Source organism: Mytilus trossulus, unplaced genomic scaffold (assembly GCF_036588685.1).
Source record: "Mytilus trossulus isolate FHL-02 unplaced genomic scaffold, PNRI_Mtr1.1.1.hap1 h1tg000024l__unscaffolded, whole genome shotgun sequence".
Classification (NCBI taxonomy): Eukaryota; Metazoa; Mollusca; class Bivalvia; order Mytilida; family Mytilidae; genus Mytilus; species Mytilus trossulus.
Genome location: NW_026963290.1, coordinates 1809979 through 1825536, shown reverse-complemented (window position 1 = coordinate 1825536; position 15558 = coordinate 1809979). Strand labels below are relative to the sequence as shown.

General features: G+C 31.3%; 1 protein-coding gene across 1 annotated transcript; it reads right to left on the bottom strand.

Annotated features, from left to right (window-relative positions):
- Nucleotides 1-284: 284 nt before the first annotated feature.
- LOC134698948 (uncharacterized) lies at nucleotides 285-15358 on the bottom strand. Its single transcript, XM_063560633.1, has 6 exons — nucleotides 15174-15358; nucleotides 12203-12296; nucleotides 5219-5556; nucleotides 3300-3469; nucleotides 2628-2913; nucleotides 285-1781 (listed from the first exon to the last, which is right to left on the bottom strand). Exons 2-6 carry the CDS (start codon nucleotides 12223-12225, stop codon nucleotides 1570-1572), a joined length of 1029 nt encoding a protein of 342 aa, XP_063416703.1. The 5' UTR covers nucleotides 12226-12296; nucleotides 15174-15358; the 3' UTR covers nucleotides 285-1569.
- Between the last annotated feature and the right edge of the window lie 200 nt (nucleotides 15359-15558).

Here is a 15558-nt window from a genome sequence, read left to right as displayed (position 1 = left end):
TGCGATATTTCAAACATAATCACAAAGACGAAGGTTTAGCATGCAATTACACCTTGGTTCATTTAATCCACAATTTTATTCTTAAAATGTCATGTACTTATAAGTCTGGAATGTGGCAAATCGTTCGTTTTTGTGTGTTGTATTTTATTCAACAAATTCTGATCGTTATATCATACAAAATTATTCTTGTTTCTGGTAAACTGTTATAAACTGTACTTGTTTTGTTTTGACTTGTTAACTATGCAAACATATCAAGGTCAATGGGTCTAAAATAATGACAATAATGAAGCAACTAAATAATTTATTTGTAAAGTTGTATCTCTTCAAAACAGTTAATGAGGGACTTCAGGAAAGAAAAAGTCTTGCATATATAAGCTTAAAATTTCATCAACTAATCAAACAAAAACGAGCAGCTTTAGGCAAGAAATGGTCTAATCATAAGCTTACAATTTCAGCAGCTTATGAAACAAAACAAAATTAAAATGAAGACAAAAAATGGCCAAACATAAGCCTTAAATCTCATTACTTAATGAAACAAAAATGAGGGACTTGTGGCAACAAATAGTCTACCATATGCATAAAGTTTCATAAGCTGATGGAACAAGAAAAGATTGACTTGAGGCAAAAAATTGTCAAATATAAGATTAATATTTAATCAGCTACTGTAACAATAAAAAGGGACTTGAGGCAAGAAATGGTCTAATAATAAGCTCAAGATTTCCAAAGCTAATAAATGGCAAGAACGGGTCAGTTAAAGCTGACATATTACTAAAATATAACCTATGCAAAGGTTGTATCCACCATGTTGACGGCAATGATTTGAAATACGATTGAAGCAAAAAAATGTTCGAAAATACTTATATATATTAATGATATATCATAATGACTTTTATCATTTTTTCTTAATAAGAGCTTTTAGTATAAACTCCGCAAAAATATCAAATATCAAATGGCAAAATGAAGACAATAAGAAAGCAGCTAATATTATTATTTTATAATATTTGATTAGAGTAAATATATAAATATAGCAATAACTATATCTTTAGCACTATACATACCACTTTGGTATAACACTTCATTCTTTTGTGTGTATTATGATTTTTTTTTATTATTTAGTAGCAAACTTCATTACTGTAATAGCTATCAGTTATGGTCTTGAGTATTTGTAAACTAAGCTCATTTTCTATTTTTTCATCACAACATTAACAATAAAATAAAGAAAGCATCATCAGTGATCTTTAAAAAAAAAAGCACATTCCAGTTAAAGTAATAACACCAATCCATAACCCAGGTATAATGTTTATGGGTTAAGATACACAATTCTACCGTATAGTCATCTAATTGTTACATCAGTATAGCCATTTACTATTTATAGCCATGTGTTTATTTGGCAAAATCCTCAACTTATGAATGTTGATAATTTGTATATCTGTAACAAAACTATAGCACCTATATCGTTATGTGTAAATATCCCCATACCCTCTTGCTTCGTCATTTATACAAAAAGCCAAAAGTTATAACAGTACTATAAGTAGTCATTTTTGTCAATTGGCTTTCAAGAGGTTTTTATTATAAAAGAGAGAATTTATCCAGTACAATTTTCCTGATGTGACTTTTCTGGTATGGTGTAAATGTAACATTTACACTAAGTCCTCTATTTTTAGCCGTGAGTTCTTTCAATAGAAAATGTCCTGTAAAGGCTAACAAGTCCTTATTGTACAGGATGCCATCTCCTAAATAACTAGAACCTCTATCTCTTGTATATATAACAAACACATCAGCTGTGGACAAAAAGGAAAAATAATTTTAAATATTAAGTCGCAAGCAGTGATGTGCTTGCTCTTAGCTGAACAGCAAACATAGAGTGTATTGTTAAGCAACACTTTATTTAAGTTTATTTTCACCATGCACTATATAATGTTAATAGAAAATTTATCAATAGTTCAAATCTTTCAAGAAAAACATTTCTCAAAACGTTAAAGTCTTTTAAATAGTTTGTTTTGCGCTCAAATTCGTTTTTATTTCGGTGCCTAATCGCACATTTTAACTGAAGGAAGGTTGATGAACATTGATTATTAAAATACTTCCTAGCTGCTTAGCAAGATAAATTGACTTGTTTTAAAAAGTTCAAATAAATAGCATCATCATTATCTCTTTGTTTTGCTCACAAAATGTTGTAAATATAATAGAATGTGACTGTCCTATACAAGCGAGAGGTTAATCTAACTAAATAGTTATCAAAGGTACCAGGATTATAATTTGGTATGCCATGCATGCGTTTCTTTTACATAAGACTCATCAGTGACACTCAGGTAAAACACTCAAAAAGCCAAACAAGTACAAAGTTAAAGAGCATTGCGCACCAAATAGTCCAAAAAGTTGTGCCAAATACGGCTTATCATCATTCATGAATTGTACAAGTTCAGTAATACAACAGTTGGTTTTCATTCGTATAATTTGTTTGAGCTTTCAATTTTGCCATTTGATAAAGAATTGTCCGGCAATTTGTAACTTTTCTAGGAGACAGTATTTTTGTTAATTTAATTTTCATACAATTCTGCAACCAACGTTTCAACATGATGGTCTGCTTTATTTATTGGTGTTTTGTTTTAATACTTTTCTCTTACCTCTCATATCCATACATGCCTGGACAGTATCTGATCTCTTAGCACCTGGGTTTTCAAGAATAACATTGGTCTCATTAAAATCAACAAACACAAAGATGAATTGACATCTAGGTATATCTAATACATCTGGATCAGTTGTTTCCAGTAGGAATGGCTTTATTTCAACTTCTTCCTCCTGAAATACTGATGTGATTATTCTATGATGTAAATCCTGTGTTTCTTCATGGAAACTAAGAATACAAATAGATTCTTCCAACTCACTAGTCCATCTTTTTTGCTTAATCGGCTGAAATAAAGATTGTTTTTTAATAATAAAATCAAATAAAAATCAACCTTTTAACAAATAATAGAGAATTGCTAAATTAAAAAACAATACAAAATTGTGTAAAATTGGTTGAAAAAAAACATGATTTTACCTGGATGATGTCAATGTAAAAACAAAGTAATATACGATGACTTGATCACTTTGTTCACCATCTATCTACCCTTTAGTTCTATTATGCATACGTTAATCTAAGTATTATAACAACTTTTTCTCAGCATTTTTTCTATATAAACTTAATACATATTAAACATTTAAATGCTCACCATGATTACCATTGCCCCAAAGTAAACTTAAATGTCGGATTTGACATGATCATTTTAACTACATGTTCCCCTCGACGCACTTACAGCTTGAACTGGAACCTGTGCACACAGACTTTCGTTTGTATCGTGAGGATCATCATGATTGCTTCCTTGACTACCATTAAAACCATTTCTCAATGGAAAAAACTTATATGCTATCAGAAAAAGTATCAATGTCCATATGGTCAACACCGCCAGGAGAAGAACGACTGTTTCTGTAATACAAAAGATCATTTACAATTATCTGTGTATCTACAGTTGGCTTTAAAATGTTGTTATGTAAAAAAAAAGCAGGAAGATAAGCAAAATTGAGTGCTATATTGTACGTGTTCTATGGAAAAAGAAAACAGAAAGATGTTACATAAAAATGGAAAGTTCACAATTGGGAGGCTTAACTCATCTCTGTTGTCGTAAAGTTTTGTTTTCAACCGATCCTCATTTTCAATTTTTAGTCAAAATATGAGGCAGACTTAACTGTATCTATTGTATCTATTGTATCCCTTATCTCTTATTCGATGAGATAGATGCGTTCAAAATAATCTTCAAATTTTGATTATTTTGTGAGAGAACATCATCTATATGATAGAAAGTAAAGTTTAAGGATATTGCTTAATTCTTTTCTTTCTTAAGTTACTAAGAAGTTCCTATATGAAGTCAGCCTCGTGAGAATGAATGAACAAGCTGACAAGAAGAGGGCAAAATTGGTTCTTTATTTCTATTGGGAATGCCAATAGTTTGTTGAAAAAATTGAAACTGATTGGCAATATACAAAACATTGGACATTTTTAATTTTAAGATCGTTTCGCATAACGGGCAACTCTGACTCTATTTCGTAAATGGTCTTGCTTCTTACAGAGTTAATGCAATTCCCTAAAAGCAACACCCATAATTTGCTTCTCACATTAGTTTAAACTGCACCAAATGACCAGTTCTACCAGTTTTTCCAGTGTAGATTATTTACAACTTATAATGTAAACTACTGTTTAAAGGGGCACAAGGTAGGAGATATATAATCTAAAGTATGATTTTTTTTTTCATTCATTATTGAAAGTGGAAGAGTGAAATAATATTTCGCTTTCAGCAGCCAGTGTCGTTCAATTTTGTCAAATGAAGCTTAGAAACATTCATGATGAATTATTCACTTGCAAGTGAATAAATCGACCTCAATTTATCCATTTCAACTTCAAAATTACCCATAGCTAGAGATAAATAACGAATTCACTGTGCGTGTTCGGTTTTTTAAATGAAATGAATGTAAACAAAAGTAAACCATTTCATTGACTGAGTCGATCCGCAAGAAATCGTTCTTATACAGGTAAAAACGGTGATTAGCATATATTTTAATCTATAATATGAAATCAAACAAAACTTAGAAGTCAGCTTCTATTCCTACCTTTATTTTTGTTTACATCAGAGGTCCTCGGAGGTCAACTCGATAGTTAATTAGATAGCTTCAAGAATAACGTACACACGACACGAAGCAAACAGTGTCAAGCTTAGGTGCAATAAATTGTTTACTTTAGACAATTTTTATAATCTGGATAAATGTTTTACATATGGTTATAAATCAAATATGAAAATTTGAGTCAATTCGATGAACATCAATTTGACAGTAAGTGTCCCTTTAAATACTGACTGAACCAGTTTTCTAAAAGAATTATTTGACCAAGAGACCATTGTGGGCCAGAAACATTGTCTACCTGCTTCTTGTTTTACAAGTTTAAAGGAAACGAGCATGTAGTTTTTGGTTGCCTAGATTATAATCGACTAGGGGGTGAACACAGATTAATAACACTATAATTAAGCTTTGATCATTCCTAATGAAGGTACATCCAGAAAAGCGCTTCAAACGCAGTCAGCCCATGACGCATATTTTCATGAGATGTTGTTTAAATTTCTTAGAATATTTAAATATCAGTTTGGAGAAAGTACCTAAAATATTTTATTGGAAAACTTGTTTTTACCAGAATATGTTATATATCTGTGCTCTTGGATGTCTTGCATTCCATTCAAGATCTTCATGTCTCTTTTCAAATGGAGGAAATTATCTCTAGCACTTTCAACAGAAACATTCAAAACCTTCGATAAGTTTCCGACCTTTTCTTGTATTTGTGTGAAATTGTCCTGTAAGCTAATGAAATCTTGCGCCATCTGTGTCATGCTAGCTTTACATTGTTGGAGTTCTTGTCTCATGATTAACATATCTTCACTGTTATCAGTCTGGTCTTCTTTAATTTCATGTGGCGCATTAATCCAATTTGAAATCAATATTCCTCCTGATAAAAATAAGACAGCAATTACCCTGAAACATAATATTCCAAAAGAAAATAAGTAAAACCTCTTCATATCAAAATATAAAGATTTTTCTTAAGAGTCACCACGGATTACACAAATTTACGGTTTGTCACTTCAACCACCTGTTTGACCGTTGTAGTAAGAGCTATTTCCTTATTATGCCAGCTTTAGCTGGCACTTATGGTAGAAGCATCGTTTTGGGACAAAGAACGATAACTCTTGCTAGACGACCCATCTGAAAAGTTTCGTCACTCTCGTTAAATCTCGTACGATTATTTTTTATTAATGGCTGCCAAAATTCTCGTTTTATCGCGATCTTGTAAAAACAGGCAGAACGGAACAAATTCGATGTTAAATACGACATGAATTTTTATTTGTTTGCAAAAACAAGAATTCAGAAATGTTGGCTACTTGTGTAGCTTATTTAAATTTTATTGTACCACGGAAATTACCGAAGTAATGACAACAACATCCGACTCCATGTTTCGTCTGCTTCAACATTCCATTATCAGTGAGGTCAAAGCAAATTAACTGTCCTAAACTAGTATCTCAATTGTTTGTAAAACAATTGAAAGGTCTTTCCTGTAAAAGTGATATTTTCGTAATGTACTTTGTACGACCTTTCGTTTGATATACGACAAGCATACCTTCTCAAAATTTTCGCTTTTAACACTTAATGACCTCATCCGCCTACATTTTTGAGATTGGAAGTATGATATATGTAACATAGAGCAGTTGAGCTTTCATTTCATATGCGACAACGCCATGTTCTAGAAAGTTTGATTTTTGCACTTAATAACCCTATCCAACTAATTTTTGGAGGTTGGGAATTTGATATTTCAAATGTACACATCATGACCTTTCATTTGATATACAACAACCCTATCTTAAAAGAAAATTTATTTTTGCACTCAATAACCCCATCCAACCCATTTTTGGAAAACGTCAATTTGAAATTTAAAATGTACGCTTTATGTTCTTTCATTTGATATGCGACAACCTTACCATCTGATAAATTTGAATGTTTGCACTTAATGACCCCACCAGTCCCCCTGGGATAAAAAAAAAGGGGTTTAAAATTTTCATTTTTAAGTAGAGTTTATAAAGACCTTCAATTTGATATATCAGATGACCCCATTTGACAAAGTCTAAATAATGATGCAATATCAACTATATAAATAGAAGTTATGAAACTTACAAAGTCAATGCAAAACTTGAAAATTTCAAATTGATTTTTTGGTGTTGTTTTTCCATGAAATGTTTTTGGTATTTTGTCAAACATATAACTATGTTAACCTCTTCAATTTCTAAAACATTTTAAGTAGTAAGCTCTTGTTGATTCAGAAATACATGCCTCCGCTCGCAAAACTTCAAACTGCATTATCTCTAAAACGACAGCAGATATCTCAAATCTGTTAAATTATAAATGATCTACAGTTGAAGGACAACATTATAGAAAAAGAATTGGGACAATTTCAAAGTTCACCAAGGTCACAATAAATCATCAAATATATGATGCAATACCAAACTTAAGAACCGGAAGTCGTAGAGACATGGGAATATCACCAATCAACTCAGGACCACTTAACCTTTCAAATATCACAAGGTAAAGGTCATTGTATACTGTGAAGGTCAAGGTGAAATTTCGTCATGACCTGACTTTGACCTCAAATTGAAGGTCTTGAATTACTGATCATCTTTGCAGTTTATAGTAGGTTGATATCTGTTACCTTTAAAAAGATATACACACAATACTATACTTTTAATAATCATCCCGTTGTAACTTTTGAACAGACGGTCGGACATTTTTGGGCTTATTATATAAAATGTAGAGTTCGTCGAGAGGAACATTTTATACGCTGTATGTAGGCAGCAAAGTCTTATCGTTTTCCTAATATGTAAGCTTGAAATTGCAGCGTAATTTTTTTTTGCACTCTGTGACCTTTGACCTTGGGTGCATATTGAAGGTCACATGAATTAAAGATTATTGGTGAAGGTCCCAAGTCTCTACGACTTCCAGTTCTTGAAATAGATTTTTTCTAAAATTGTATACAATTTTTCAAGGGGAATAACTCCTTATAAGGGTTAAGTACAAAATGATTGTATATGTTCATTAACATTGCCATCTGTTCCTGTACATGTTGCCGTTTTCAAATCGATTCTATCTCTAACATTTTTTGAGAAATGAGCAAAGGAAAGAAATTGTTTCAAGGGGAAGTAACTCTCAAAGGGGATGATGAAATTCTATGCAGCCTCATATGGTAATACATCATGATGAGATGTACCTATTGTCCAAATAAGATCATGATATCTTTAAAAACAACGAGGGGGGGCCATGTTGAAAAAAATCAATAAAAGGGAGATAACTTCTAAAGGGGATGATGAAATCCTACACAGCCTCATCTGGTAATACTTCATAATGAGGTCTACCGATGGTCCATATTTAATTTTGATAACTCCAATAGAAACAAGGGGAGGCCATGTCAAACAAATGCTGGATGAAAAAAAAAAAAAAAAACATGCGAAAAACAATAAGGTCTTTCCTCGCGGAGAGGAAAGACCTTAATAATCACAGGTACTTCATTCAAAAGTCACAAAATCATAGTTAACGAAAACATATTTAGCGTAAAAGTTCCGTCCAGCCATTGGAACACAGAAAAAAAACTCTGCAAGCAATATATTTCGCATTTCTTTTTACAAATTGACCATGTGGCATGCGGGGTAAACTCCGGTGCACTGGTTGACCATGACTCCTTATGTTCATCTGCCACATATCATTATTCCCCACACCAAGGAACAGTGATAATTATACAGTTGAATGTGATCACGGTTATTCATGTAGTCAATGGCGAATCCAGCATTTTTCATAAAAAGGGGGGGGGGTATATAATCATCATTTTTTCCCTAAAGAAAAGGGTCTCCCTCTGGATCCTTTGGTAGTCCACAGACTATTTCAAAACTTAACAAAAGTTAAAACATTCAAATAATTCACAATCTTCTTATTCTGTACTTTCTAAATGGCAAACTCTCAAGACATCTTTTCATTGATTATGTCAAACCTTATACAGTCCAAGGAAATGGAAACTGTTTTGTTTTCTCTCTCTTAAGTTTAATCATAAAAGGAGACTTGAGTCTGAGTAGTACATTTAGAACTGACTACTGTATATATTGTATGCTTCAATATTGTCCAAAATTGGATTTTATGGGAAGATGGAGTTATTATGATAACCCATGAGAATAAACCATGATGTGTATATAGGGCATGTTACTTGGAAGAATGTGGGCTACATCCTTTAAAATTCAAGCTGCAGCAGTCGCCTGCATATTTTATGCATCAGTTTATCCCTGATCAAAACATTTTCACTCTACCAAGTACTTTATGACTATATCACTATCAGGTTCACATTTCAACCTATTTAGCAATACACACTTATGATATAACATCACAGTACAAAAATTGTACTCAGTAACCAAATTGCACCTATTCAACAAAAAATACCTGCAAAAAACTTACAAGTTTTGTTTCACCATGTGAAATTATCTTATTATCATCTTTTTACTCTGGTACATTATTTAATAAGTGATAGATTTCTCTTACAAGAAATTTAAAGGTCTGAGTGACTATAAACTATACAGAGAACAATACCTGTTGTATTTGTTCAATGGGACAAAAGAACTGCAAAAAGTTTAAATGGACAGGTAACTACCAGGTGAATCTATGGAAAGGTTCAATTGGGTTCCAATAAAATGAGCAAATTAAATGTGTTACCATGAACATCCTTTTCTTCCAAAAATAATAGTTACAGCATGAAATAAAACAAAATCTCTTTTTATATCCCAGTTTAAAGGATTTGAAATTAACCATACATGTAAAGATGTATGGAATTTGGGTTCCTGTCTCATTACAGGATCATGGATTGTTTGGATGTTATTTCAAACTAATTTTTCAATGACTGTACATGGACTCAAAATTAAATTGGTATAACTCTATTGTAAACAAGGGAAGTCTACAAAATAAGCACAGAATAAACTTTTGTCTGGTACATAAAAAAAAGTTTGTTAAAAAAAACTGACAATTTAGGTAAAATTAGGGTATTCTCATGTTAGCAAATTTATTTTCATGACCAAAAAAAAAAGTGCAAACCTAAAGGCAATAAAATGCTTTGCCATGCACAGCCTGATACGACTGCAGATGTATATTGAGCATATAAATAACACCATTTTTTTTTTATGTCAGTTGAAATCAAACATATTTTAATTTTAGATCCTTTAGATCAATATGGACTAATTTGAAAACAGGCACAGGTAGACCCACATATTTCTATTCAGCAGAAGTCTCGAACTACATGTACATATCTCCTTAATTCCATATGATAGTAAGTCCTACTAACTATTGAAAATGTGTACATTTAATTTTTTTCTAGCTCCTCTCGTGTGAAAGCAGAACCTTTTTGGTCACTATTTATGTGTTGCGTCTAAATAAGAATTGTAACACTTTATAGTGACTGAACAGGTTAAACAAATACTTCTTAGGAAACAGAAAAAGAAGACAACTTGAAACATCACAGCCATGCCAGTATATTTATGTATAAAACTCAGATCAGAATAGCATAGACAATGTGTTAGTTCTATGTCCTTGTGAATTTATTGTGAGGAAAGTTATCAATAATTCTGCAGATAATGAAATTTATTCAAGTGTTTTGTACATTGCTGTTAAAATTTTCACACAATCAGTGAAACATTCAAACAAGCTAAACTGAATTTTTATTACTGAAAGTTTCAAACATTGACAAATGTTTTATTTACCAAATAACTCATGTGTTTCTGTGAGAGAAAAAAAATCATGTTCAATTTTTGGAATTAAAGGGAAAGATGATCCTTTTCTCGCTCTGGTGCAAGTCAATTGTGAATATATACTTACGGTTACCAAATATATTTTCTTTATCATGATACTCACATCAACATTATCAAGAAGTACATGTACATCATAGGAAAAATGCACAGACTACAGATAAAATGTTTAAAACACCATATTTTGAGTGCATCTCCTGCCAAATCTGTACTAGATGAGTATAATTGATGTAAATAAGGTAATTTTTGGAAGAAAAACCCAAAATATAAAAATAAAAATACCTCCAATAATGTACTATAACCCCAAAATCAATTCTTATCTTCCTTTTGAGTTTTGTGTATGAACCTCCTGGTAAAATTTCATGGAATTCCATTTACTTAACTCAAGTTATTGTCTGAAACCAAATGTGTTTTTTTTAACATGCTTGTATTTCCCATTTCCATTCTCAATTTTTTTTTGCTATCATATAAGAACTTGAAAAGTAAGCTACATTATGTACATGTAACAAAAAAAATATATGCAAGAAATGACATAAAACTGACTCTGAATTAAATAGTACATGTCAGATATTGATGTAGAACTCACAAACTGAAGATGATCAGAAATACAAATGATTTTATTCGAGTCAGATTTTTTTTTACCGAAGCCCTTCAGCGCTATCATTTAATATTTAGTCAAAATTTAACACTAGTATTAAGGTTTATCATAACAAATTGGCAAATACAGTCTTATTATCACCTAAAAAATACTGTGTACAGACTGACATGTGCGGTTTGGGAAGTTTTTATGTTTTTAGATATATAAAAGTTAAATTTAATTTGCATATCTGAAAGTTAAAATCATTTTTGGCAAAGATCTGGATTCAATATTTTTTTGTCCTATGCTTTTTTATTCATCAATTTGGGAATCAGAATATTTTTTTCAAGAAAAATAGCATTTTCCATCTGAACTTATAATTTTATTTTAGATATAAACAAAACGTTATTGTAGCCTTGGACATTCGTTCTGAACATGCATGAAATATTTGCCACTGAACTTTAAACCACCAACAACCAATCAATATCTAGGACATTATAAAGCTGGCATTTAAGGTAGCGCCTTCCTCATATTATTTCGGATACTTGCAAATCACTCCGATTATTTTACGGCAAAATTTCACCATTTGTAACGAGTTGTCAAATATCAACCCTCGGTCACACCTTAACGGATAGCTCGAACGGATGCCTAAAGCCTCGGTCACACCGTACCGGATAGCACGAACGAATGCTTAACGAATGAAAATAAAAGATGTCCATTGACAAAATTGTCATCCGTTGGGAGACCGTTGATGTACTGACCAAATAAAACGGACGCGTAACGAATGCATAACGGACACACACCGGATGTGCAACGTATACCGGACAGAACGGATGTCAATCGTACATCCAACGGACGAGTACCGCATAAAACGGACACCTAACGGATAAAACGGATGAACAAGATATACGGAAAAATTAAAAACGGCAATAATAGTACATGTAAATCGCATAAATATTCAAAATGTTTCTGTGTAACGTAACTGGTTTTGGTTTGTTCTTCAAAAAGCTGCGAAAGGGCAGGGTCTGGCCTGAATAAGAGCTGCTTGATTGTGAAGACGTGTCTTTGACTTGCTCTAAGATCGATTATGAATTAAAAAAAATCTTAAACCTTAAGAAATCTGACAAACCAATAATTGGCATTTCTGATGCAAAATTTTTTAATTGGCATTTATCCGTTTATATAACATAAATAATCTAGACTAAAATGTTTACATACTACTTACGGTATCACGCATTCGTCACCCATTAACAATGTCTTTTTTCAATCTTTAACAGTTTTCTGTACAGCTTTCTTATCTGCTCAACCTTTTGAATTTCCTAGAAGGATGGCACAAAAAAAATAAGAGAAAGTGTTGCATGCCTCCCCAGACTGAATAACATAACCTACTTCTACATATGAAAATTTTATAGAAAATGCAGAGTCTTTATCCTTGTACTCTCATTTGATAATTGATAAGTATAGGATTACTGCATGCAGTGCTAGCATTGATTTCCTTAAAACAAGTTTATTATTGTAGTTTTTGGTTAAAACAAATAAAAATTATGGACCAAATCAAGTCCACCTTTTAGGGTGTGCTCGACTTTATTGACTGAGCACGAGTTATTTTGGAATTTACAGATTGGTTAGAACTTTTTGTAAAAAATAAAAACTAGCACATCATAGAAAAGTAAGTAAGCAATCTATGTTTCAAATTTTATAACAAAAATTCTCTGTAATCAAGGCTGTTTATTTTCTATAAAATTCTTGGTTATTTAATTATTTAGAAATCAGTAAACAAGTTATATGGCGAAACAAATTCATAAAATTTCAAGGAAAATGTCTGTTCTTTGATAATTGGATTGGTAGTAACATACTATATATAAATGACATAATAGATAAAAGAGGAAATATATCAGAAGAAATTATTATTTCAAAATAAAGAAATAAAAGGAATTGGATTTCTGAATTCTCAAAACTAAAAAAATCCATACCAAAGCAATGGACCAACAAATTAAAATCAGAAGAATCAATCAAAACAAAAGTCCATATCAACCGAACAAAAACTAAACTTAGAGATTGTAATGATGTTCTAACTATTAATGCTAAAAACATATACAACTTAGTATTAAGTGTGTCAAAAACAGAAATACCAGTAGGATTTTTCAAATGGGAAAGAGCAAAGGGAGACTAATAAATGAATTTAAAGACTCTATTAAATTTAATTTTGAATATCTTAAAGATAATAAAATAAAAATGTTTAGGTGGAAATTAATGCACTTTATTTTGCAAAATGAGGTGTTGCTTTTTCAGTGGAAAATTTCACAAAACAATTTGTGTTCATATTGCAATGAAATAGATAATTATAATCATTTTTTCATTACATGTTCATATCATAAAACATTCTGGAAATCAATGAAAGTTTTACTTAAAAAAGTCTTCATAGGCGAACATGTGATAAGTCTTCATTCGTTGGTTATAGGATTCAAAATTCATGACAATGTATACTATGCGCTAAATCATTTGCTTAGCTTAATGTTCTTTTCGGTCTATAAATCCACCGTGATAAATCACATTATGTTTCCAATAAAAAAAACAAAGCAGTAGACACCTTTAAAATTTTTGAATATGAGGTAGAAAATACTGTAGAATTATATAGTATGACCAATACTGAAATCAGTAGTTTATTTACAAATGTGTTGAATATTTTGAAGTATAAAAATGAAGTCATTTTATAGTTAACTTAAGCTACATGTATAGAAAAAAAAACAGAAAAGAAAAAAGAAGAAGGAAAGAGAAGAAAAAAAGAAGAAGAAAAAAAAAAGAGAAGAAGAAGGAAAAAGAAAAAAAAAAGATAAAATTCTTGGTTTATTTGCAACAAAGTACTCTTTTTCTATAAAATGCAATGAAACAGTAAATATTAATGCTTTGCATCAAGTTTCGCCTTGGTATATGTACAAGATGGCCTATCTCTATTATTAATTGTATCTAGTTTTGATACAAAAAAGTAAAATCACAAAAATACTGAACTTAGAGGAAAATCAATTCGGAAAGTCCATAATCACATGGCAAAATCAAATAACAAAACGCATCAAAAACGAATGGACAAGAACTGTCATATTCCAGACTTGGTACAGGCATTTTCAAATGTAGAAAATGGTGGATCAGACCAGGTTCTATAGCGCTAACCCTCTCACTTTAATGACAGTCTCATGAAATTCCGTTATATTTACATTGATACGTTAAATAAACAGACACAATAAATAAAATAGTCAAAATATGGGTACATCAGTCAACTGCGTATAACAATTTTAAAAGGAACAATTTAACAGAACACAAAAACATCTAGTATCTACGAACACATTCATTGATTTGAGTGTCTGACGTCAGAACATTTTATACGTCACATAAAGTCGTTCAATGTGCATACAAAATGTTTTAAAATTTACATAGGCTATGTTAGCATACAGGGTTAAAAAATCAAAAGTATGGAAGAAAAAATTTCAGAAATAGACCGAGATTTAAACTAGTTCAAAAGTTATATATATATATAGAATTTAAAAGAATCCACAAATAGTTATTCCACTACGCGATTGAATGATTTTGACGTTTGTGGTTCAACGTATATTATTTTGTAATTCATAATAGAAATATATCACTATAATGACATATAATAGAACAATATCTTTTAAAGTACAGAGTCACGTTATAACAACAAAAGAAATACGTACAAAAAGTCGAATATACAAAACAAACCATTGAAGTTTGAATATGTACAAAAATGGCTACAGAAGCTAGGGGTCATAAACCTTAAATCAAAAAAAAATATTCAAGATTTCCCATTCTTATTGCATTGATCTGCATTGATTGTATTCATTTAATAAATACACCTATATGTTGAAATATATATTTGAAGCAGACTATATACGGTTATTTAGCCCGTTGTCTTTTTTGTTTATTTAGGTAACAACACTCGTACATGTATGTATATAAACAATGTCAAATGACATTTTACCGTATCCATACTGTCTATATATATACTCGTACGAGTGTGGATAGTAAATCTATATGTCAGCCGTCAAAAGCAAAACTATCTAAGCTAGAGCCTTTCAAGGTCATAACTTTTTGGACTAACGGAAGTTAATGTAACATGTTTATAACTATATCGCAAAAACGAAAGTAGCTCTAGTTTTTGAGTTATACATGTTATTTATTACCTTGTAAAATCAGGTTTTTCATATTCCTTGACTTCTAATTGGTTCTTCGATCCACAGTGGCACTTCAATACCAGGCACATAAGTTATCAATGAAACAGGGTACACCACGGTACATACAAAGTCATGTATGATCAGGTATATATAAGTGTACGATACAAGTAGGAGCAAATTGCATATCTTATGATATCGTCGAGTCATCAGTCATGATAATAGAGGGGCGTAAAGGGGTATCTGCACGGAAGAACGCGAAATAAAATTGCCATTTCACGATGAACCGTCACGAACAATTAAAATGTCTTGCACGTTAATTTACTTTTACTGATTTCACGATGAATAACGAATATTTTTCACAGCTGCACGTGAATTAAAATTGGCAAAATACGTT

Bases quoted from the DNA above. Each gene is read 5' to 3' on its own strand.
- LOC134698948 (XM_063560633.1), bottom strand. From the start codon at position 12,225: ATGGGTGACGAATGCGTGATACC. The intron at 5,557-12,202 runs GTAAGTAGTATG...ATTATGTTTCAG, and splicing joins GGTGACGAATGCGTGATACC to GGTAATTGCTGTCTTATTTT. The intron at 2,914-3,299 runs GTAAGTGCGTCG...TCTTTATTTCAG, and splicing joins CACAGGTTCCAGTTCAAGCT to CCGATTAAGCAAAAAAGATG.